We start from the raw sequence: 25,247 nt of genomic DNA, 5'->3' as shown, positions 1-25,247 counted from the left end.
TTTGTGTATTTAGTCGTTCATTCCCTCACACACGTCTGAGTGAGCAAACCGACAAATATCATAAGCAACAGCATGGACATCATCGGGTGATAAAAGATCAGCTGTTACAAATTCTGCAAAATTTACCGAGTTTTGGAACAAAATGAAATCCACCGTAATTAAAGGGTAAAGCGTTGATCGCTTTCACTCTACTTCGGTCTTCGGTTTCATAAGAGAATATTCCATCTCTGCGTATGCGCATTTTCTAAACGGTGCCAAAAACTGAGTGCATGTTTATCAGTCTAAACTCAAAAGATAACCTCGATGATTCGAAATCAAAAGTTTTTCAACTCTCACACACCCACAGACCGTTAGTAGATGAGTAAGTAAAAAAACAAACTTTTTGAGAGAAACACTTCATGGTGGAAATGATAAACAGTGTTCTTATGTTCGAAGAACTATTTGTTATCATAAATACAGACACTGAAGCACACTGTAAGCTGCGCTTTCGTAACCTTTTACAAGCGGCAAGCTATATCAAATAATGGCTCAATCTATTACGTCCAAGGTTACTACTAATCTTTTAATGAGTATCACCAGGTGATACCATCACGTAAATGTTGATGCAATTGTAGATTACGTATTGGGTTGCGTTTTGGATATTTTTGTTTTGACGAGAATGACCACACTTCACTCCGCATACTCTTTACGCTACAATAATGGAAAGAGAGAACAGTTTTTTTTGAGAACGGTGAGTAAACGGACTAACGGAGTGAAGTGCGGATTAAGCTTAAGCTTTATCAAAAGTTAACTTTAATTTAATATTCCTGTTTTAAGATATTTTCTTTCACTCTATGTAGTGAGTGTTTCCAAATCCGAATTGAGGTACGGTAAGATATAGCAGCAAATATTCATAAACATTTGAGCCTGTTGGCACATTATATGGCATGGAATAAAATCAATTTCATTAGCTGTATGCAATATCGTTTAAGCAAAGAATTTCAAACTTATGTTGCTAATCGTTGTCACCATATCCGGTTCTAGTGACCAAAAATAGGAAATTAATTCGCAAAACGAGTTACAAATCAATAAAAATGAATGGCACTTCTCCAAAGTGTCGTTAGTTTGTTGTTTTTTTTTCGACAAGACGACAAAAGTTTAAAGGTTTAGTCTGCTAAAATATTCAGAGACATTAGGATCATCCGTTCTGATTGTAAGTGTTCTGATAAAAATTGTGTTTTTGTTCTTTTAATTGCTGTGCGTTATTAATATCGAACGATCTGAACGAAAGTCATAATCGTTAAAAGTGTATGGAGTTGGAGTATCATATCTGGTTTTTTTTTAATGGGTGGAGGCTATAGCCAACGCACTTCAAGCAAAAGTGCCATTAAAGACAGCTGTCAAATAGAGTACTATTTTGTATGAAAAAATTGCGCGAACTTTTTTACAGTGCTAAAATTTCTTCGATACACTGTCCAGTTTCAGTACCCTATTTAGAGTACCACTCATGCTTGAAGTGCGTTGTTATAGCCAAAAAGTTAATCTCGCATTCAAAAACTTTCCGCTTCATTTTTATAACACAGTCAAAAATATTGTATCTCGAAGCAGCACGAGGTGCACACTATAACGCCGGAGAGAATTTTTTTATTTTTTGTTTTCAGCTGTCGTCAACAAAAAATGTTTTTACCAAGACCTGTCAGTCTCTGCTGTGCATTTTAGGTCTAACCAATTTCTGTTGTTTTCCAATGAAAAACCACAGTGCACGTAAAGCGAAATTCAATTAAAAATGTACCTTTTGTCGTATAGATCATCGCGATTTTTGATTAAAATTTAGAACGAATTTAGTAGGTGTAGTGTAGTACCGGTGTCTACAAAATAAAGCGAACATTTTTTTGGAGTATACATTCTTGTCACCACTTTTCACAAAAATGAAAACAACTGATAAATGTGGTGATGCTTAGTGTTATTGCCGGAGATACGTATCCAGATGCGTGCGTATAACAACAACAATTAATTCAAAAATATTTAGAAAACAAAAAATTTAATTGGACAAGTTTGTGTAGATTGTGACCTTGGTTTACATAATAATTTGTTTTGCGGTGCAGTAAAAAAAAACTTGATACAACCGGTTGTGTAATCGCTCTTTTGTTTTCATATGCTTATCGGCACTAAATAGGTAACAAAATGTTTCTTATCGGTTTTCAGAACATTTTGTACTTTTAGTTTCGCACGAATGTATGCGCCGCCGTGCATTATTGAGTAAACTATTGTAAAGACAACAATTTAAATTAATCTTACAAAATGCACAATATGTTCAGACAGCAAATGACCCGTACGTAAGGTGCAGTTAATGTCAACCACGGCAGAGTAAAAGTTACCTGGTTTACTTTTACTCTGCCGTGATCTTAGACTAATCATACCTAGACAGGAATTACGTACGGCGAAAAGTGGCCCCTACATCAGTTTGTATAATATTCATATTTCGTATGACTTTACACCAACACATGTAGGCGTTGACTATTTTGATAGTTGTCAATTTTCCATGTTGTTGTTTTTCGCGTCGCGACGTTGTGATTCTTAATTTTGTTTAAACAATTTAAATATTCAATTCAATTCAATCATTCAAATTAAAATACGGTGCATTGTACCATGTGGAAATATGTTTTATTAAGGACTGCCGAAGTAGGAGCGTAAGAGGCAACAAATGTTCATTTTTCCGGTATAATTTTGTGCGCAGAGACCGTTTTTCCGAATGATTTGTGTGACGACAGGTATATTCAACAAATTGATAAATTATGGAACTTAATTAGCGTATTTACAGCCTTACTGAACATTGGGTTCATAGTCGGTTAATCGGTTAATAATCTATAGACATTTTTGATCAATTTCGATGTAATTCAATGTCCGACTAATATAATCATTTTAGTAGGCTTGAATTGTACGCACTAATTTTGGTGGGCAAATTAGTAGGAAAAAACTCCAACTATCAAATAATTCGTATGTGCTGTAGGGGCCACTTTTTTTACGTAATTTTGTTCGTAATTTCCTCTCTAGGTATAATTACTCTAAGGCCGTGATGTCAACCGATTTTTTGTTCGAGTTTACTACACAGCTGCTTTACCAGCTGGAAGACTCATACAAACATACACCTCTACACGGGTTTCATAGTCATGATCATACTAAGTGACTAAGTCTAAGAAGAATGGCATGTACAGTGTAATTGTGTGAATGGAACAGCTGGTAAAACAGCTGAAGCAAACTTAAACATACATTCGCTTGACATTCACTGTACAAATGATTTGTAACAATTTTCTTGAATGATACACTAAAAGGTACATGTTCAAATGTCCCGTCCCTGTGCATCCGTCCCTGTGTTACTATAAGTATACGGTGCATCAAAATTTCAGCAAAATTCAAAGGTTATGTCGTCTATGGATGAAATCGTCGTGGTTCGCGTTCACAGTTATTTGGAACAAATGGTCATAGCACCGCTTCTAGCATTAACATATAAAATATTCAAATACTGATGAAATCAAGAACCTTGGATGAAATCACCGTAGGCTCTACCTGCTTTTTGTAACGAAAAGACGTAGTTTTGATTGTATAATTTGAAACATACAAACAATCTCCTCACTAAAACCTCCTATCACTACAACCTCCTATCACTACAACCTCCTATTACTACAACCTCCTATTACTACAACCTCCAAATTCGACACTTGTTGCACTTGTTATCGTTAGGAGTAGTGCTATGGCATGGTCTATAATTGAGAAAATATTTTCTTTAAAATAGTCTGTGACGTGACGTACTGAGCTCTAACCACCAAATGAATAAACTCATCCGTTCAAATTCTAAATTTTACAAACGTGAACAATGTTATCAGCCCCGACACTTTGTACGAGCTTAAAGTACTGTGCGGTTTCGCTTTATTAGCAATAAACCAATGCATTGAATAAACCGAATGATTGAGAGCGAAAATAATATTCGAAATAGCAAAATCTGAACTTGCAGAAACCGCGGAACCAAGAGAGACCACCGTATAACTCTCTTTGTTCAAATATTGTTGATAAACAAAAGTTGAGTGAGGATTAGCATATGTTATGAAGTCTTACTTTTGGTTGATCTATACCATAGTTGTGTTTAACATACTAAGCGATAAGTATTAAGTTTAATCAGAACTTTACTCCGTTTGCACATCGTTCTCTCTCTCTCTCCATTGTTGTTGCGTAAACGGTGAGTAAACGGTTTGAAGCGCGGATTAAGCCTTAGTAGTATATTAAACCCTCAATTGAGAGTTTTGCTTATTTAGCGTTGTTTAGTTATTCCTCATCCAGCACTATTGGTTATTTGTCATTCCCTGAAATTCATTTTTTCGTTTAAAGGTGCCCGGTAACGTTCCAATTTTCCGTAATTTAACATAACGCAACAGATAACAACAACATGGGAATCTTAACAACCCGAGAAAGTGCCACATCGTTTTCGTCTTACGTTACGGTATATAACACAGCGTGCATGAAATTTTCCCGTTCTCCGTTAATTTTTCCATCAAATTTTATCCAGGCATTTGGTATAGCTCTTCTCATCTCGTCGATCAGTTACCTGAAACGACTCGATAATTCGGACGAAAAAATTCATTGCATCTCAACCGAACAAAGTGCTGCCTTCGACCTGCCACCGACATGCACACAAATTGATTCATGGAGAACTGCTGCTATTGTTGGAATCATCATTGTAAGTTGATGGAAAATGGAAAATACCTTTGCTGTTACTGCTACCGACGCCGATATCTCATGAAATTAATTCTACTAATTGAATTTGGCAGGGAGTCATCGACACACTCATTGTGCCGTTCCTGCTTTGTTGCTGTATATCCTGTACCGTATGTGGCTGTGCCTTATGCTGTAAGTTCGGTTGTCTCAATATATTTCCCGATAACGAAACGAAGGCAGAGTCAACAACCAGAAATGGGGATGCCGAACTGACCGAAACAACAACAATAAATGTCGAGGATAACGATCAACCGACAACGGCCAGCAAATACGACGTGGAGAATGTACCATCCAAGTTGCACGTGTGGTTGAATGCATTCGGTTGGATTCTGTGGGTGGTTGGTCCGTTCGTAGCAACGTTATACATTGTCATTGTATTGTACAAATATGATGCTATTCGAACGCGTAACGATGATTTGTTTGGATCGGCTTTGGTTCTCTTTGTTATTGCTCTATTCAATTTAATGGTTTACTTTCAGAAATTCATAAATAGCCTTTGTGGCTATGGACACAAAAAGGTTACGACGAAATAGATATTAAGTCGATGTATTGTTGTCCATGTCCATGTTACCCGTTACTATGCAATGTATATTTCACTCAGCCGCAATGTTTGTAGAATAGAATACCAAAATTCGTTTAATAAATTTTGTGTTTTACAGGAAATTAACAATTTCTTATTTTTTGTAATTCAATACTGTACCCAGGAGGTGCAGACTCCACTCAGTATTTAAGTGGTAGATTGGTTGGTCATTCAAAAGTTCGTGAACATCATTTGCTTTTCTCAAGCAACTCATCATCTACGCCACATATCATCATCAGCACCTCCTTTCTGTGCTGAATTTAATTTTCTTTCTACTATTACTATTAGAGCAGTATTGTACTTAATGTGATCGTTGCGTGAACTGTGTAAACATGTTGCAACAGAATTGATTCCTTAAAGTCTTTTATTCGTAGAGACAATTCAGGGGAACTTAAGATGATCTTCGGCTGTAATAGATATGAATTTACATTCATATATTTGACCAGTTATTCAACTTTGACCGTATTTATTTCTTTGTTTTTCATTATATAACCGACAAACTGGTTTAGATTATGTAACTGGTCTAGACTCTGTAAGTGGTCTTGGCTGTGTAAATGGTCTGAGTAATGCAACTCGTCTAGGTTATGTAACTGGTTTAAGTTATTGAACTGGTCTAGGTTATGTAACTGGCCAAAGTTATAAAAGTTTACATTACTTGTTGACATTGCTCACGATGGTAGCGACTTTAAAATAAGTGGTTTATGTTGTTTCAGCTGTTCGTCAGCGGATCTACTCATATAAACACTACCAAGTACGCATGTCTAACTATTTCACCCGTATAAACAAGTACAAACACCTGTCTTGGAAAACAAGTTGGAAAACAGCTGAAACAAAATGAGTCAGAGTCACGTATGTCAAAGTCGCCAACTGTAGCATTAATATAAAAATTCTTGGAGGTTGACCGTAAGCGCTTTGTTTCTTTTGTAAAGATAGATGAATTGTTTTCGTTGTATGAGTTAAAACGTGCAATACAGACAATTTTAAGTGTGAGGCTCCCACTGGGAGCTCACGGTAACTGTTATCACTAAATACCCCAAATTTGATTCAGTGTTTTTAGGAGTAGTGCAATGAGTATGTTCAAATACCAGTGAAGCACGGCAGAGTATTAACTGAAGGATGTACGACATTCGACTCTGTTATCAGTGTTGCCTATCAGCAATATTAGATTATGTTGGATGCTGTTGAAATGAGTTACATTACATGCGGTAACGATTTTGTGATCACAGCATACTAACAAATGTGCTTTTAAACAATAAGTTTCGTTAACTGCCTTTTCCAACAAGTGTAGAGTTTTTAAATCCGAGCCGAGGACGAGAGTTTCTTAAGGGCACACTAGTATCACAAGGTTGTTTCAGAATTAATGAATGAGGAGGTTGAACTTTTGACCAATTCAACGCAGAACGTTATTTGAAGCAAAAAATTGTTAGACGGTATGCCTCTAAAAGGCACAGATTTTTTTTTATAAAATTAATTTTGTTTACAAAGTATGTACGACCTTAAATCGACCCAAATGTGCCGGTGGCCAATTCCAGTCTCGATGAAAGTAACCGAAATCTGAGCTGACCTAATGTGTAAAGTGTTCTGCAACTAAATGGGCTTCGACAATTCTGATCAAAAGAATTTCTAAAAACAGTGTAAAATCAAAAATATAGGACCGCCATTTTGTAATTTTCTTACGGGCGGCTGTACGTTTCGAAGTTTTGATGAACTCATAAAAAGGTCAGTGCATTTTAGAGACATACCGTTGAATAATTTTTTGTTTAGAATAATATTTTACGTCGATTAAAGATAACTTATAAACACTTCAATCCCCCATTCTTTATCCAATGGATTCTGGTTTATTATCCGCCCCATGCGAAAGTTGAATATAACAAAGGAGTTCACGTAAAATGAATCGAAAACATCATGTATAATTTTCGCCAGGGGTTGGGGACAATCCACGCCATTAGTAGCATAAATTTATACGTCAGAGAGAGCTTTTTTCTCCTTTGTTACGATCTGTCAGTTTTTCTATTTTGCGATTTAGTATGGAAATGAAAACTAAAATTGAGATATCTTTGCTGTTTTAAGTGGTTTTTCGTATTTTTTTGGACCAAAATGTTTTAAAATGTGTTTGGAATCGATTGGCATTAACAGATTGTAAAATATTTTTTTCTATTTTATTATTTTGTTAATGTCAATCGATTCCAAACACACTTTAAAACATTTTGGTCCAAAAAAGTAAGAAAAGCCACTTAAAACAGCAAAGATATCTCGATTTTAGTTTTCATTTCCATACTAAATCGCAAAATAGAAAAACTGACAGATCGTAACAAAGGAGAAAAAAGCTCTCTCTGACGTATAAATTTATACGACTAATGGCGTGGGTTGCAAACTTTCGCATGCAACAAAATTTGGTTCGTCAAATACTCACCTGTATCAAATTGTCTACATACTTTGTTAGTCATTTGTACGTAACAAGGACAACGATCGACCATACTTTTACATAGTTGCATATCCTAACACCATGTCACCTTGTACCTTCTTGACTTAATAGCACTTAATCATTAGTCAATTATTTTCCATGATTCTGTTTATTGATTAGAACATTTGCATGCGAAAAATGAAAGAAACGACAGACAGTAGTTAATGGATTAATGGGCTTTAATGACATTAGTGACAATAATTTTGAACTCCTCACATGACATCAATTTTCTATTTCAGTTGCATTTAACAAAATTATTTTTCTTCTAATCCGTTGAAGCATTAGTTACACTAATGCATTCACTGTCGGCAGTCTTAAAGCTAAAAACATCTTGAGTATACGAATTACTGATGCTATCTTGACTCTGAGTTCTTTGTTGCTGAGATAAAAGTTTACTCCAGTCAGAGAGTAGAGTGTTACGATTAAACGAACAGGAATTTTACGTCCTAACAACTAATTGCTTACAATAATTTACAAGAATAAATCATCAGTACGATTACAACAATTAACTTAACTACAAATTGGTATTTGGCACACCCAAACACTTGATATTCGGGCTACAGCTAGATGATTTTTTCGGTTATGCTGATTCTACCAGTAATACGCATCACTGTCTGCTTCGCTGGCATATAAAAATTGCTGTCCATTTGAGTAGTCATCGCTATCCCGATGGTGCTGGGGAGATGAACCTTTTCCGGCTACTATCGCTTCTCTATGCTGTGGTTGTGAGGTTTCTTTAGTGCTGACTGATGATTGTTTCGTTTCGTCTTCGCTATCGATGTACTCTTCCACTTCATATTTGTGTGGTTTTACGATTTTCTTTTTCTTTAGATTTCCTTTGCGTTTTCGGTAACCTTTCTTTCCATTCTTCTTCAGCCCCTTCTTCTTGCCGTAATTTATGTTAACGTTATAAGCACCGTTGTCATTGGCATCAGCCTTGTCGTTCAGTTTCTGCGACTTTTCGATAACTAAATTTTCGCTTTTTCCCTTACCGTCGTCACCGCCATCATCTTCAGACCCCTTGGCATCATCTCCACCACCACCTCCACCTCCATTCGATTTACCTGTGTCGTGAGTAACATAAATTTCGTATAGATGCGTAGATACGCTGCCCGCATGTCCCTTACCAGAATCATCAGATGCCTTATCGCCACCACTTTCTTCGACCTTGTAACCTGCATGATGTTCTTGCACAATGATAGTGGGCTTTGAAGGTTGAATGTATACTTGAGGTGTTGGTTGCGGATGTACACTTTGGACTACGTACTGTGTGCGATGCTCTCTTGGTGGTTGTGGTTTCACAGGCTGATGTAATTCTACATCTTCGTTAACGTGGCCGTTATTATCTTCGTGGGCTTCATTACTTTCTTCTGTGTCGTCGTTCGCTACGATTTTGTTCGAGTGTTTGGTGTCTTCGGGTTTAGGATGGGTGTTTTCATATCGAATGACATGTTTCTGGAACGGCTTCTTTTTGTTCCCAACAGGTTTTTTGTTATCTTCTTCTTTATCATCATCACCATCTTCGTCGTCTCCTTCCTCAGAACTGTAGGTGGTATATGTGCTGTAAGACTTAGCATTTTTTCCTTTTCCCTCGTCGTCATTAATTGTTTTATCTTTTACTATTACATTGTCGTCGTCTTCCTCTTCGCTACTATCATCCTCGCTACTTTCATCTTCGCTTTCGTCTTCATTGTCATCGTCATTGCTATCGTCTCCAGCGGTGTAATCACTTCTCTTTATGCTATAGTCGACATCTGTATTTTTGTCACCATGGCCAAAGTTGAATCCATATCCCTTACCGTTATCACTTCCTTTGGAATTTACATCTCCATGACCATCATCTTCTGCATAATCGTCCGAAACGATTTTATAGCTAAAATTAGTTGTCTTTTCTTCATCGGTACTGTCATTATCATCGTCTCCTTCGTCATTGTCTTCGTCGGAACTATCATCTTTTTTCGTTTCTTCGCTGTAGTTCGATGAATAATGCGGTTTCTTCTCCTCGTCATCATCATCGTCGCTATTATAACTGTAATGATAGTTGCTGTGAGTTCCCTTTCCAGGGTCGTCATTGTGGCCTTGGTATTTCTGATATTTCGCCTTGTCCCTGGAAATAAATCGGTTTCAATTAGTTTTCGTTTTCATAAAAAGTTGCAAATTTGAAACAAAATCAGAGATAGGCAAACGTTTCCGCTTTTTCCAAAAATTTACAAAATAAGGACATAGTCTTCTTTATCCATTAACGGCTTTTTTGTAACATCAAAATATATAAGTTTCACCAGTTATACGACTTTGACCACGTGTTCAATTTTGAACAGTTATACAACTTTGACCATTTATACAAATGCGACTAGTTACCCAACTGTGACCAGTTATACACCTATGACCTATGATCACTGATACAACTTTGACCAATTGTACACTTTTGACTAGTTATACAACTTTGACCAGTTACACAAAGTTGACCAGTTACACAAATTTGACCAACGGTCACAGTTCTGTAACTGGTCAAAGCAAGTGAAAATTAAGACTAAAGTTGCTTGTTTAGATTCTCAATTAATTTGTCGCAGAGGAGAATCTGTTATGCTCAAAACAAACGAGGCATTCAAAACGTGTTTTGGTCCTATTTTTCATGACGAAATTTTCGAAACTGTCAAATGAAGTTAGAACTTTTTCTATTCAAAATCGCGATTGCTGCATCTGTCAATGAAAACTAGGACCAAAACACGTTTTCAATGCCTCGTTTGTTTTGAGCATTACTTATTTTTTACTGGCTGCGCCACTGTGAGCAGTCTTCCAACTCAGAAGTATGTTGGATATTGTGAAGCCACAAAATAAATTTTACAACAGTGAATTTGAGTTAAATAATAGTTAGGAATTTCCATCAGCTGCTTCTAAGCTGGTCCAATCATGCAAACAAACCCGTCTAGTCTTTATACGGTTTTGCAAGTTGTAGGAAATTCCTAACTAAACATTGCCGTTCAATGTCAAAAGTCATCGCTTATTTTTTGTCTTGACACTACATGCACTACATGTAACTTAAAGTTAGTATTGAAATTATATGATTGTGGCATTTATGTAAAAATACATACCCCAATTCCTGTACATAATTGTAGTGACTGCCTTCGTCTTTATCTGGAAAATATTTTTTTGTTCAAATAAAAATTCTTCAACTTTGCAACCATCAATGTCAATGGAAACAGATTCATAAAACATAAGACAATTTTAATTGAAGAAAAACAGAAAATCCGTTTCTATCAAGCAGAAGATGAGACGATAAAAAAAATAGAACGAAACGATGCTAAAGAAGAATTAGCAAACTCATTGTCTGATGTATACAAGTTTACCATCGTGTACATTAAAAACATGAAGAAAAAGATGAAGAAACATTTTCTTTCTTTTGCAAATTACCTTTTTCGCCATTCGATGATTCGTCTTTATTTGATTTCCCGAAGGCCTCGTGCTTTTCATAACCGTAAGCATCGCCGTCTTTATCATGAAAGCTTTCAAAATGCTGATAAGCATCGGCACCTTTTTCGTCGGCTCTTCTCAAGTAGCCCACCTCGTTGTCCCGTTCCGATACTTCAGCCTCATCATGCTTAGATTCAGCCGTGTTCAAGTCCTGGTTGGTGTACAATTTGAAGAATAAAAATTTGAAAAAACAAACAAAGAAAAAGAAAATTCGGATAAAGAGATTTCGGTGGTTAATGACTTTCAAATGTTAAAAGCTTATTCACTTAACTGTGAACCAGAGCGAATGTATATTGCATGCAATCGTCCTATAAAATATGACAACGGCAATAAGGCATAGAATCTCAAACTTTTGAAAGAAATTTATTTCATTGCGAGAAGCTGAGAAAACTTGATAACTCATTCCGGCTGAAGGTATATACTGCAGGCAAATCATTTTTGTGTTCTGTATAGAAAAATGAATTCGCCGCGAGCTACAATAACTAACAACTTGCATAGTAAAGTTTATTCATAGTATGGAGCAGTATTTCATAGACATGAAAAATTTATCTGCCGAAAGTCCAAGAACATAAAGTAGAATGTATACCCTCCAAAAATGAGCAAAAACTTTGTCCGGGTAGTTTCATTCTGTTGTATTCAGGTTGTATCTGATATATTCTGAAAATGTTATAGACGAAGCAAGTGATTAATCATTCATAGATCAATATACTGAACTATAACATTGAGCAACCTGTCGACCGTCTTATGATATGATAGTAGATTGTAAATTTGTTGTTTTGGCAAGTGGGAGGGTTGCATAACGAGCCGAAGACGTGTGAAGTTTTCGCATAAACCAAAACAATAATTTACAAGCAATTACGTAAGTTAATTTCCTTGCTTGCGGCCAGAAAACGCCTCATTGCGGTCTCGCTCAAAACCAGTTTTTCACATTTTCAGACCGCAAAGTATGATACTTCTTGCCGGGATTTTTTTTTGGTTCAACGTGTGGGATATATTCTTCGCACTCGGCTCGAAATAAAACTTTCAACAAAAAATGTCCCAGCAAGACAGTATTGTACTATTACATGCTAGCGGGAGGTATGTAGACAGAGCGGAGAAGCCTGTTTGTAGTTCATATTCACCGTGTCAACGTCAACAGATGTCTCTACTGTTTTTCCGGGCCAAAAGAATATTTCTAATAGAAAAGCTTAGCATGATGAGATCTGCTCTATTTATGGAAAATAATTCATTTTTCATTAGAAGTACGGTGGACCCACCAGTGTTCGGACCTATTTCATGCATTAAAAAGTTTATCAATGAAAGAACAATGAGTTGTCAAATACTGGTACATGTCCGGAGACAGTTGCGTCTATCCTACGATGTTTATGACTTGGTTAAAACTACAGCGGCATAGCTATTTGTCGAATTTTTTTGCCGAAATCTTTTTATTAGTGTAGGAAAACGTCTTCTGCAATTTCTTTGGTATGATCCTGAAAGGTCAACTCTCAAATACTGTCTATTCTAACAGTAATAGTGATAGTAGTCTCATTTCATCACAATCGTACAGTCTCATAAGAGAGATGGATGTAGAGTTGTAGTCTCTGCAGTTGAATAGCACTATACTTCCTATAGGATTCGCAATGGAAATATGCGGATTCGGTTTGAGAAGTTTTGTTGTTTAAGCTGTTGGTATACGTACGGCATTTTTCGAATAACTTTCTGAAGGTATACAGAATGCAACTGCATTGGCAAAATTTGCATTTCTAAGAATGCACAAAAAAGGTGTGCATAGTTTCAAGTTCTTCACTGTGTTATTGCATTGCATATAATATACATAGGAATATGAATTGCATTTTTCGAAACTACTGCAGCTAAACGAATTAAATTCTCCCTGCCGTACCAACCATCGTTAGGGGTGGGTTTGTGTTAAATTTAAGATTTAGCTGATGATTTATTGAGAGTAAAAATTCATTTTGAACGGTCAGTTTAGTCGAAGGCTTTAAATGGTTGGAACTAATTCTTAGCTTACACAACCAAAATTGCTCATCCTTTCTGGTTGCAGATCATTTTCCACCGTAAGGTTGATTAATGCAAAGGATCTCATAAACAAATCAACATTGAAATCAGACCATTCTCTCAATTGCAAATTAGAATTCCGCACTTACACCAACGATTTTATTATCCACATTCAACGTATCCACAGGACTTCCCACTGACTGGTTTACACTGATAGCGCATAACCAAATTGTGAACCAAACACGTAAACACTGCATAACTGTACAATGTGGTATTCACAGTCCATTAAGTTATTCCTTAATCCTTCTCGGTTGTAGCTTGGAAATGATTTTTTTTTTGCGTTTGCACGTCGAATAATTCACATATACCGTATACCGTGAACGACACAATCGACCGTATTATATTCGCTTACAATTTCGATATCTTTCAACGAAATGAAATAACAATTTTACGATCGCACACACAATTTATCTTTTTTTTTCTTCGGTTGTGGAGAAACAAAAAAATCACAAAGGTGTTAACAAGAAAAGCTTTTCACATGCACTGACAATTTTTTGTTTGTTGCAGTTGAGTATATAAAGATTTTATGAGGAAGTGTCCAGTGATTTTAACATGATTTTATTGAGTCAAAAAATGAATTGCTTTTCATTGCGATTGGTTTCGATGCTTTGTATTCGATTGCAGATTCTAGTTTATACGGTCTATTAATTTTTTTTTCGAATTTTTGATTTTGTAAATGATAGTGAAAGTATTCGACATCAATCAATCTGACGGTGTGTACGGATTGAACGTAGGTTGATCAATTATATTTGTAGGAGATGAAGCAAGGATACAATTAGTTAGTTTGATAGGGCACCCAATTCACCTAGTTATTGATTAGGTACCAAATATGCGGATGATAATGCAGGAGAGGACTGGCATTTTTTTAAAAATCAATTAACTCAGATTCTTGGCAGAGACGAAAAGTCATGGGTCTTACAACAGAAAATACACCGTATGTTAAGATTAAAAATGTGATTAAAACGATGTGTAACACTTTTCTGCTGTTTATTACAAAAGCCCGTACGAAGTACTTCTCAAGTATAAAGCAAAAGTTTACGATGTAATTTTAGGAATCCGAATTTACAACTTTTTTATCAATTTTCTTTCAATTTTCAAACGAAACAAAGCAAAGTTTGATGAAATATTCTCGATTTATGAGCAAAATCGGATGAGATTTACTCGATTTACTCGATTTATGTGCAAAAAAACACTTCGGGCCGAGTAGCGGCCTTAGTCCAAGGGCCCAAATTTGAAACTTTTTTTGCCATCATTCTATTCGACATTCAATTATCTCTCTAATGAAGCAAAAACTAGCAAAATCGAATGAGATTTACTCGATTTATGTGCAAAAAACACTTAGGGCCGAGTAGCGGCCTTAGTCCAAGGGCTCAAATTTGAAACTTTTTTCGCCACGTTCTTTTCGGTATTCAATTACCTTCCATAAAAAACTAAATCTAGCAAAATCGGATGAGATTTACTCGATTTACTGGATTTATGTGCAAAAAAACACTTCTGGAGGGCCGACCTTACCATGCCCATTTTCGAACTTAACCTTACTTTTGTCGATACCAATCGGGGAAAAAAAGAATTTTGAAAAAAGGTTGTGATTTACTCAAGCTAGAGGGGTCACAGACGGACGGACGGACGGATGGACGGACGGACGGATGGACATTTTTTTTATTGCGGATTCGTCATCTATGAACATAACCAAATGCTTTGCCCTTACTGTCTGCTTCCAATTCGACGTGTTACAAACGGCATATTAATCTTATAAGCCCCCAGTACTTCGTACGGGGCTAAAAATTGGTCCCATCTTGTGGATGGGTCGGGTCCCTTGACTGATCCTAATTTAATTGGATATTCGACTAGTTTATATTAAGAGTCAATTTGCCAATTTCTCAGACAATTGAAAAACAGGCTCGCTCCGATATGATTGAGTTGTAGCTCATTCGGTTCGTCGTTCAATCGATATTAGCGTTCAAAAAATTCTTAAAAGGAAAATGACTCTGATTCGGATGAAAGGTTTAACTTTCCGAAGAATTCTTAAAAGAAAAGTTACTTTGATTTGAATGAAAATTTTCAGATAAACTCTTAAAAGGATAATGACTCTGATTCGGATGGAAGGTTTAATTTTTTGAAGAATTCTTATAAGGAAAATTATTCTGATTTGGATAAAAAGTTCAATATTTCAAAGTTTAGTTGGGCGATAATATCACCCTGGTCGATATTATCGTTTAGGACGATAATATCGTACAGACAACCGACTCATGACCACAACATAGTTTTATGATAAAAAATAATAATCCAACAATTTGGAATAAGAAACATCGCGTCAAAAGGTTGGCAACCGACTCATGACCACAGCATAGTTTTATGATAAATTAATTTGTCTAATATTGCAATAAGTTCCCGCAACTCGTGTGAATTACGCAAACTTCACACTCGTCAGAGTTGTCTAATGTTAGGTTTCCTCTTGTCGCAAACTTCTTACTCGTCAGAGCTGTCTAATATTGCAATAAGATACAGCGACTTGTGCAAACTTTACTCGTCGGAGTTGTCTAATGTTAGATATGATTGTCTTTTTATACTTACTGTGTAGTGTGTATATGTAATTTTAGATATATGTTGCTTGTTAATTATCAAATATCATTATCAAATATCAAATCAATTATTTTGTTCATTTAATGTATTTATATTTTCTGGCAGAACTTTCGAATAGTTGATCACACATAGCACATCTTGACCATCCAAATGTCAAATGGATAATTTTGGGAACCTCACTATTTCGACACTATTTCTCCAGTTACTGGAATAACACATTAAATTATCAATTATTAACAGAGTAAAATCCTCTTTTTCGGGAATAGTTTCCAGAACCTTATCCCGACATGGCCCATCTTCGAACTTAACCTCAGGAATCCCATTCCTCGTCGATTAAAAAAAAAATCATCAAAAGTTATCGTGATGACAAAATTTTTATCACATTGTTAGGTTACAAACATTTTATGGTATTTTCTGGCGTAAGACCCTTGACTTTCAGTCAAGGGAATTATTTGATGAAATGATGAAATCCTTAGGTCAAGTTCGAAAATGGGTGGTATTGGTTCGACAATCTCTGAGCAGTTTCCAAAAGAAGGCTTTCTGGTCTTTGTTAACACCATGACCGGACTAATTCTCAATCTCAATCAATTAAAAAAATGTTTGATGAAGAATAGAGGTTAGATTCCAGGATAGATTCGGCCTAACGATCTAGCTGTTGTTGCTAAATGAATATTTTTTATTTATTTCCATAGATTTTGTTTTGTTATTTCATTTTGACTTGTTAAAAAAAACGAGGTAAAAATGCACGGATTGGTAGTTTGCGACCAGAGCGAAGCGAGCGCCGTATTTCACACAGTTTAATGTTTATTGAAGTGTTATGACATTTTTTAACCGGAACATTTTATTATCTAGTAGAAAATGAAGTTGTCGATATTTACAGAACTTTTCGAAGATTTTCGTTGAAACTAAACAAACTGAAATTTTTATCATCTAAATTACACTTGATTGATTAAATAAATCATTATTATTACAAAAGCTATTGAGAAGTTCAAGGAGTCAATGGATCTAAAAAACCCAACAGGTAGAATCTAGTTCGACATGATACTTTCAACAGTGAGACGTCACACCATTTTGGTAACATCTACAGAGAGGATCTATCATATATAATTTTATTAACTACTGAAATATGTCGAATTTTTCCTCAAACTAAGCCACATCTCTTCGGTGGGTCAGGTTCCTTGACTGCCCTAATTTTTCAATAATTCCAGTCTTTGTTTTCTCACTAATTTGAAATAAGCTGGTGTTTTTAAGATCACCTAATTATAGTCAGACGAAAAACCGATGTGTACTTGTTACGCCATTAATTGTGCATTTCTTCTTCCATTGGTAAACTACCCTGACCGTGGTATAATCTTCATATAGCAAAAAATGTATCCTCCGTACAAAAGTATAGAAACAAAATGGAGGAAACGGAGGATGTACAGTGCAATATGAGCAGTGTTATCTTTATAAATGCATGGAAAGAAAAGAGAATTTTGGTAAACAGAACTTTCTACGAATTTAGTTGGACAGCACGATACGCTCTATTATGCACGGGGTTTTACTGGTAGACCGTGTTTAGAAAACACCAGCCGTTTTATGCTTTATTTTACCCAAATTCAATTTAATTTTCTGAACCAACAAAGAGTTGAAGGTTCAGCGAACGATGTTTTACTCCTAAAATTTAGGGGTCCTAATATGAGCATCTTATATTGTCTACTAAAAACCGCTGAAAAGGTAGCGAATTTCGGTATTTCTTGACCACCTTTTTAAATAAATGAAATGCGTGCGAGAATTCGTTCAAATATTTCATAAGCAGGGAAAAATTCTTTTAAGAATTCAATTTACTGCAAAAATTGTCTTCGTTCTTAGATTCATGGTCCAATCTTCGAAGTTAACCACATGAATAAGAACCACATAAGAAGGAAAAAAAGTTCTGTTTACAATTACCCCCATCTCACTACTTCAATATTGCCCATCTACGAACTTAACCTCATGAATACCATTCTCTGTCAATTAAAACTAAAATTTTGAAAATCTGACAAAAATTATGGAAGTTATCGCAGTAACAAGGAAAAGCGCCAGTGTAGTATTTCTCCCATCTCGTTGTTCTATCATTATCCATCTACGAACTCAACCTCAAGAATTTCAACCTTCGTCGAATAAAACAAAAAATTTGAAATTCTGATAAGAATTAGGGAAGTTATTGCAGTAACGAAGAATAAAATTCTATTGAGAATTACTCCCATCTCATTACCCCAATGTTGCCCATCTACGAATCTAACCTCATGATTTTCATTCTTCGTCGATTAAAACCAAAATTTTGAGGCTGAGGGCCTAAATTACGAGAAAAATTCTGTAATTTATGCCCAAGGCATGAAAAATACAAGTTTTGAAACACGGATGTAATGTACGTGTTTGCAGTCGTCAACCATTCAATCGGCCGGTTGACTTTCAACGAAGTAGTCTCATCATCAGTCAATCGAAATTTGGACGATACAGATCACACAAAATTCTTCGTCAAGAAATTTTTTCGTAAAATTTTCTTTTAAGATAAACTTCCATACCACAACTTAAACATGACCGTGAATTACGATCGTGAAGAATTCCGTAAATATTTACAAGAATCTGGAGCGGTTGAAGCTTTGTCCCGGACGTTTTTGAAGTTGTACGAACTGAAAGAAAATCGGCCCAAGTCGTCCATCAAATTTATTCAAGACCGCATTACCGATAGCGTTCCCAGCGTAACAGAGTACGCCAAACTGAAGGACGACCTAAATGCAATGGGTGTGATACTGCGTGAACTGAAGACCAAGGGAAAATTGGACCCAGCCCATTTAACCGTATTCGATAAGATCGGCACCAACTTTGACACACTAGATTTTCTTGGTGATAAGGGACATCCACGACTTTCTGCTCGACATAGTCAAATAGCAGAAGGCCATCAATGGAAAAAGGATTCGAAGAAAATTGCGAGCACTCGAGAAGATCAAAGCGACGACATCAAAATGTCTAATAAGATCAAGGCCTTTTTAAGCAATCCCTCCCATAAATCTCTGTTACGCGCTCATTTAAACGATACAATCTATAACAACTACAAGAAAGTGACTGTTGGGTCTTCTGGCCACACAACTTCATTCATTGATTGTATTTGCAGTGGATTAGATTTCCCAGAGTCTGCGATAGGTGTCTACGCAACAGACGCAGAGGCTTATAACAAATTTGAAGATTTATTTAAACCAATTATCAAAGCCTATCATGGATACGACACGGCCAGTGAACGTCATCCAGGTTTAGATTGGGGTAATCCAACAACTCTCGATAACATCGATACAACAAGCACATACATTTGTTGGACCAGAATACGTTGCGTTCGAAATGTTGACAAGCAACCACTAGTCCCAAAGATGAACGAAAATGAACTCACGACATTGTGCTCAAATATACAGCAGGTTTTCGAGAAGAACTTAACCGCTGACGAAATTAAAGGCCACTGGTATGGATTGGAAACTGTGGACCCTGCAAAGAAAAAGGAATTGATCGACAAAAATTATATTCTTGAGTTCGGTGATAAATTTCTCGAATCAGTCGGAGCTACAGAACATTGGCCGAAAGGTCGGGCTGTGTATATAAACGATAATGAAACGTTTTTCGTTTGGATCAACGAGGAAGACCATTTGAGATTCATTTCAATGGAAAGTGGAAGCAAAATCAGTGATATTTACGGACGATTGGTACGGGCACTTGAAGCTGTTGCGAACGGGCTCACATTCCAGAGAGATGCAAACGATACGCTCGGATTCGTGTCTCTCTGTCCAACAAATTTGGGTAATACGATCCGTGCATCGGTGATGGTCAAATTGCCAAAGCTAATAAAGCAAATGGGTGCAAAGAATAGCGAATTGGACAAACTAATCAACACTCACAATTTTGAAATTCGTCCTACAAAATCCGACAAAGAAACAATAGAAATTTCAAACAAACGAAAATTGGGAATAACAGAATTTGATTCGATTAAGAAGTTTTGGGCTGGAATTAAAGAAATAATAGAGAAGGAGAAGACTTCATAAAGATATTACCTTCCAGGAATGTAAGGTCACTCGGAAATAAACTCGGAACAAATCATGTCTCTGGTTAGTTTTCTTAAATTCCACCAGTTTCACTTCTCACAAAATGTTGCGCACGTACACTTTAAGCACATTAGCAGTAAGCAGTAAATCCGAGTATCAAGGGAATCATACTAACGTATGAAACGTGTGGAACTTGCTGGAGTAAGAAAAACAGAGTTGCTTGAATATTTCTACGTATTTTGAGGTGAGTGTATGGATGTGGATGGCGCATAGCAAATGTCCAATAATACGCATTATTACGATATAAGTTCGAAAACCATTGCTTCACAGGCTGTGAATGTCACTGTGCCACTAAGACTAAGACGTATGATTCCAAGATTTTAAGCCTCAACCAATTGTGTCTTCATTCGTCCAGAGTGAAAATCCGACAAAAGAGTGACAGTAATCTCGTGATAACATTAGGAACTTGTATCTGTCGTAGAAACAACTGTTATAGAGTAACAAGCTGAATTGTTCAGCTACGCTTGATGTACAAAAATGGAATACTCACCCATCAACAGACATCGTAAATAATTGGCTTTACTTTCAGAATTTGCATTCTATTGATTCGTTTTTAAGGCTAGGTGAAATGAGTCTGTTACATACATTTTACCTTATCTTCATAATGGCTTTACACAAACTTATATGATTTATTTCCTCTGAACATAATTTTCTGTCCAAGTTTTATGTTTTTAAAAGAATTTCTTGTTTTAAACGTTCTTTTCTGAAAGCCTTATCTTCTTCTACGAATGAATCATAGCAGATTTTCATGTCACTGTCTTTAAACAATGAAAAAATTGCAATAAATTACCGGCAGAAACTATAAATAAATCTGCTAAATTGGCTATGTATTATTTGTTCAAGAATTTCTATGTAAAAGAGGTAAAAAGATTGGTTCTTGCACAAGGATAACCCAATTGAAGAGTCAATGGTACACTTCATGATTCAATTGAAATTGGTTGGATCGTTAAGATTTCTGACACTACCCTAATCAAAGTTCATTACCGGTGAACCGAGGGAGTTCATTAAATGTGAAGCATGGGTTGGAAAAACTAGAAAATTCTCCGTCAACGGAAAAAGAATCCTTTGAATCCTTAGAAATTAGTCAACAGATTATATTCTACAAGAGTAATTATAACTAGAGAGGAAATATTGAACGAAACATCTTTTGAGGTTAGCTTTGTGAAATTGACAACTCATTTGACACTTTTTGAGAGAAGAAACCGCTATTTGACACTGATCTATTACTCTAAGCTACAAACAAAGGAATAACGTGGTATTTTGACAGCGTCAAAACGAAGTTTTTTTTTTGCTAAAGAGGGTACTGGAAATCCTTCATAAAATCATGGAAAAAAACTCTTTTCTTTGCCTGAGAAGTATAACAATATCGTAGAAAAACTAGAAAATCCTCCGCTACACTTAAAAATCCTTAGAACATGTTTTGAAAATATTTGAAAACCAGAAAATCTTTTCATGAAAAATCGTCAAAATTAAGAAAATCCTCAAAAGTCTAAAAAGAAATGTTTTGAAACTTTCAGAGGATTGATTTTCCTTTGTCAACAAGATTTGAAAATATCTGCCCCTCTAATTCTATGGACATACACATGGCCAATGGCTAGAACAATTTTTTTAGTATAAAGAAAAACATTACATTTTATTGAATGGTCACTGACATGGTAACTTTTGACAAAAGTTCAATGCACTACCTAAAGACGGTTAGACGTATGTCTGCAAATTAATGTAGATGTGTTTCGACGAAGCCAGACTGAATTACAAGCGACCACCAATATGCAATGCGTTACACAAATGACTCGATTATCTGTGGTGACGAAATGCATTAAAATTCCGAACGGCCTTTTTTCTGGACAAATACTCGAACCACTGGAAAACCACATATTACATCTAATACCTCTGGTCAATCTGTGCTGTACATTGCAGTCGGACACGACAATATAATTTGCCATTCGAAATCAGCGGTGTACGTTACATGATTTAATGTTTCTTTTTCGTAAATTATTTAAATTTTTTTTCTTCGATCGAAATCAAATAATCGCAAATCGAAAACCACCAACACCTCTACAGCAGTGTGTTACGGTGAAATGTTGAAGTAAAAAATTTCATCTCAAAATACAATAGACGCAATGTTCCAGAACTTGGTTTTTTCATATTAACCTTATTTCTGCTGTTGCATCACAGCTGATCAAGGTGAAGAAATGTGTTATAATTTGTGGTGTGTTGAACTCTGATGATGTATAAACACAATTATTCTTATTATGACATAATAATCAGCAAATGTTTGTAGTGTTTATGGTATATTTAGCCATTGAGAGCTGTCTCATCGAATGATCATCACCGAGACTTTTACAGACAGGCAAGCATATAAGTATTATACTTAGTATCACTATTACATTTACCAAATCTAGTACTTCTTTTCACACAGGTATTTTCTGAAGCTGTACGAAAAGAGTGTGTTCCCATGTACCTAACAAAGTGGCGGACTGTATGACCTCCCGAAAGTTTATAGCATTGAGTATAACAGATTGATAGAAAATCTTTTACTTCAGTAGTTTCAACATGCATTATAAAAAACCTTAAACGGAGCCTATAAGTCGTCTATTGAGTCGCTTACACTCTTGCTCAGCTCAAAAACTATTTAGCTGCATTCAATCCATTGATCATTAACCATTCGTCTCTCGAAAGAGATCCCTTCACTCTTAAATTAACAATTACCTAAAATAAAAATCTCTCAGAGCTAAACACCCTCAAAGCACCAAAATAACATTCGCATACGATCAGGACCGTCACAGACGGAGATGTAGAGGACAGTTGCTTTCAAATCAGTTCAGTACTTACACAAAACACCTCTTCATAATTGACCTGATAGACTGAATGGCATTGCTGTTGCTGTATACACATTGCCACACTTCTTCAATCCTATTTACTCAAAACATAATGGCAATGCCGGACACAAGATATTTTGAAATGCATTGACCTGTGCCTCTTAATTTCCATTTCTAATGACCAATTACCCAATATCGTTGGAATCTTCCGAACAAAAAAAATTGTCAAAGTCTGTTACTCGTTGGTCTATAACATAGCAATGTAATTGTTTCTCAAAAATGCTCCGTACAAAATTCAGTAAAACTGCGTGTAAAAGTCGATTTCACGCTGATCAATAAATTGATTTTCAGTGTAGATCTGAAGGTAAATTTCAATTAATTTTGATATAAACGAAAACCAAAATCATGAATTTTGTAAATCTTTTGTTTTTCCCCGAAAAAAACACAATTTCGTCACTCAACAGCTCTCTGGCGGAATGAATATAATTTGTCTTATGACGAATTTGGATTTGGAATTTTTACCAATGTGAAACTACAATTGAGTTTTATGATGAATTATTTACATATTTGTTTATAGTATCCCTTCTCCGGTATACCGACAATGTCGGCAATTGCACCTAATTGATTTGTTTGCGTTTGGCAATCATATAAAATTGAACGGAAAGTGCAAAAAACAAACATAACTCACCAGTAAGTCAACCGATTTACAACACCGACCGATTCTAATAAAAAACAATTTACAAATTAAGATCAAGTGCCAGTCGATCGGAAGTTGGGACGAACTTAGCGAAGATTCTAATTATGATCATTGGAGTAACTTTGTGATCGTCAGCTAACAATGAAGTTCAACGCAGAGTTGTCTATTATTTTCTTGCTGTATGTGCTGGAATCATTAGAGTCGAAGCCCACGGCCAATTTACGTGAGTATTTGACCGAAAATAAAGATTTTAAAATTTACAACAAACTCATCAATCATTAAATAGCTATCCCACGTGCAATCGGACACCCATCAGCAACACTCAGACGAAAAAATGTCGACATCTTGGCCGTAGCAACCAAACATGTACCAGTAAAAGTGGAAAAGCATTCGGAGAGTGGACATTCATCCGAAGGAAGTAAGAAATCTCGTCATGGTGAACATCATGACAATTCGGAAGAAAAGAAACTGAGCAAGGGCTTGCATCATAAGTCGTCCAAAGATAGTACATCGGCAAAAAAAGGAAGCGATACCAAAGAGAGCCACAACAAGGAATACGACGAAGAAGCTGGTCACGATAAGAAAACTGAAGACGAAGCCCATGAGTCATCATTCGATGAGGACGGCGATCATAAAGTTTATGGCAGTGAGCATAAGAGTGCCGACAAACACAAAGTGCGAAAGTTTGAACAAGGTACGGCGCTCGTATAGGTATCATTGGAATCATTTTTTTATTATCGCAATGGGACTCTTTCTCTGCAGGTTTCTTCAAATCGTATCACAAAAAGGAACGGAACAAGAAATCAAACTTTTTCGAAGACCATCATCAGGGCGGCGATTACAAGAAGTTCGGCCAGGGGAAGGAGAAATACTACAAAACCAGTTCAGCTAAAAAGGCGAAAAAGGACGGAAAGACCAGCAGCAGTTCTACATTCGAGGATTCAAAAAAGAAAAGCAAAATAAAATGATAAGAAAATTGAAACATCAAGTGACTTTACCGAATTTCCAGCAACGCCTCCCTGTATCCAGGTATTCTGACAATAATCTCACATTTGACAAATAAAAATTAGTGGAAGAATAGTACGGTTATGTGTATCCCCACTCCATCCCCATCATAGATACGAATTGCTCTGTGCTTACCGTTCCGAAGCTTAGATCCACTGTTTGGTGTATCATTTCCGATTTCGTCATACCTCTTGTTCAATCCCTGTCATTATTAACGCTGGGAAGCCATAGTCAACACTTTTAGAGGTAAGATGGCTCGGAAAAAGAACTAAGAAAATCTGAGATTTTCAGAGCAATTAACCTGAGCTTGACCTCACCTCACATCCACATTGAATCATCGATTTTATCACAACAACCAAAGCCTGAACCATAATTGGGTCTGCATTCATCTTAACAATTTTCAGACGTTGAAAGAATAACAAAATATCGAACTCTTCACGTGACGAACAATGCCCTGTGTGCGAACGTTTTCTATCCAAGTCAAAAACCAATCTCTTCAAATGAAATGAAAAGCTGCTAGTGCTTTCAGCGGATTCTTAAACCAGTCAAAACCATTTTTAGAACAGCTATATATTGGAAGTAGAGTTTTCAGTTACTGTTATACCTAAAGGACCTAAAGTATACCAACACCACTAAGGATTGTGTTTTGTTTGTTTGCAACCCTCATTTGATGTTGTGCACTTTTCCTTACTGTATAGCAATAGCATGGGTATAT

The 25,247-nt window shown here is 36.1% G+C and overlaps 4 protein-coding genes across 9 annotated transcripts; 3 read left to right on the top strand and 1 right to left on the bottom strand.

Annotated features, from left to right (window-relative positions):
* Window positions 1-711: 711 nt before the first annotated feature.
* Window positions 712-5,406, top strand: LOC119070630. Of its 6 annotated transcripts, XM_037175057.1 has the most exons (5): window positions 712-778; window positions 837-866; window positions 4,362-4,474; window positions 4,541-4,711; window positions 4,803-5,406. In XM_037175057.1, exons 3-5 carry the CDS (start codon window positions 4,421-4,423, stop codon window positions 5,280-5,282), a joined length of 705 nt encoding a protein of 234 aa, XP_037030952.1. In that variant the 5' UTR covers window positions 712-778; window positions 837-866; window positions 4,362-4,420; the 3' UTR covers window positions 5,283-5,406. The 6 variants fall into 6 exon arrangements, with proteins under 6 accessions (XP_037030952.1, XP_037030955.1, XP_037030950.1 ...); XM_037175060.1 differs by lacking the exons at window positions 712-778; window positions 837-866 and adding an exon at window positions 950-1,192 and having other exon boundaries at window positions 4,363-4,474; XM_037175055.1 differs by lacking the exons at window positions 712-778; window positions 837-866 and adding an exon at window positions 950-1,198 and having other exon boundaries at window positions 4,363-4,474.
* Window positions 5,407-7,954: 2,548 nt separating this feature from the next.
* Window positions 7,955-14,840, bottom strand: LOC119070708 (protein starmaker-like). Its single transcript, XM_037175161.1, has 4 exons — window positions 14,832-14,840; window positions 11,205-11,415; window positions 10,886-10,928; window positions 7,955-9,900 (listed from the first exon to the last, which is right to left on the bottom strand). Exons 1-4 carry the CDS (start codon window positions 14,838-14,840, stop codon window positions 8,385-8,387), a joined length of 1,779 nt encoding a protein of 592 aa, XP_037031056.1. The 3' UTR covers window positions 7,955-8,384.
* Window positions 14,841-18,460: 3,620 nt separating this feature from the next.
* LOC119070707 (arginine kinase-like) lies at window positions 18,461-19,951 on the top strand. Its single transcript, XM_037175160.1, has one exon. It carries the CDS (start codon window positions 18,461-18,463, stop codon window positions 19,949-19,951), a length of 1,491 nt encoding a protein of 496 aa, XP_037031055.1.
* Window positions 19,952-23,422: 3,471 nt separating this feature from the next.
* LOC119070627 lies at window positions 23,423-24,548 on the top strand. Its single transcript, XM_037175052.1, has 4 exons — window positions 23,423-23,520; window positions 23,580-23,750; window positions 23,814-24,221; window positions 24,290-24,548. The coding sequence occupies exons 2-4, from the start codon at window positions 23,669-23,671 to the stop codon at window positions 24,493-24,495; spliced, it is 696 nt and encodes a 231-aa protein (XP_037030947.1). The 5' UTR covers window positions 23,423-23,520; window positions 23,580-23,668; the 3' UTR covers window positions 24,496-24,548.
* Window positions 24,549-25,247: the final 699 nt, after the last annotated feature.

The sequence above is a fragment of the Bradysia coprophila genome, assembly GCF_014529535.1.
Source record: "Bradysia coprophila strain Holo2 chromosome IV unlocalized genomic scaffold, BU_Bcop_v1 contig_106, whole genome shotgun sequence".
Taxonomy (NCBI): domain Eukaryota; kingdom Metazoa; phylum Arthropoda; class Insecta; order Diptera; family Sciaridae; genus Bradysia; species Bradysia coprophila.
Note: the sequence above shows the minus strand (reverse complement) of the source record. Positions and strands in the feature narration are given on the sequence as shown.

What these genes read in the sequence shown, in the direction of transcription:
- LOC119070630 (XM_037175057.1), top strand. Translation starts at nt 4,421, where the DNA reads ATGGGAATCTTAACAACCCGAGAAAGTGCCACATCGTTTTCGTCTTAC. An exon ending in CGTTTTCGTCTTACGTTACG is followed by an intron (nt 4,475 to 4,540) that starts GTATATAACACA and finishes AATTTTATCCAG; the next exon opens with GCATTTGGTATAGCTCTTCT. An exon ending in CTATTGTTGGAATCATCATT is followed by an intron (nt 4,712 to 4,802) that starts GTAAGTTGATGG and finishes TGAATTTGGCAG; the next exon opens with GGAGTCATCGACACACTCAT.
- LOC119070708 (XM_037175161.1), bottom strand. An exon ending in ATCATCGAATGGCGAAAAAG is followed by an intron (nt 10,929 to 11,204) that starts GTAATTTGCAAA and finishes AATATTTTCCAG; the next exon opens with ATAAAGACGAAGGCAGTCAC. An exon ending in AATTATGTACAGGAATTGGG is followed by an intron (nt 9,901 to 10,885) that starts GTATGTATTTTT and finishes ATTTATTTCCAG; the next exon opens with GGACAAGGCGAAATATCAGA.
- LOC119070707 (XM_037175160.1), top strand. Translation starts at nt 18,461, where the DNA reads ATGACCGTGAATTACGATCGTGAAGAATTCCGTAAATATTTACAAGAA.
- LOC119070627 (XM_037175052.1), top strand. Translation starts at nt 23,669, where the DNA reads ATGAAGTTCAACGCAGAGTTGTCTATTATTTTCTTGCTGTATGTGCTG. An exon ending in GAAGCCCACGGCCAATTTAC is followed by an intron (nt 23,751 to 23,813) that starts GTGAGTATTTGA and finishes ATCATTAAATAG; the next exon opens with CTATCCCACGTGCAATCGGA. An exon ending in AGTGCGAAAGTTTGAACAAG is followed by an intron (nt 24,222 to 24,289) that starts GTACGGCGCTCG and finishes CTTTCTCTGCAG; the next exon opens with GTTTCTTCAAATCGTATCAC.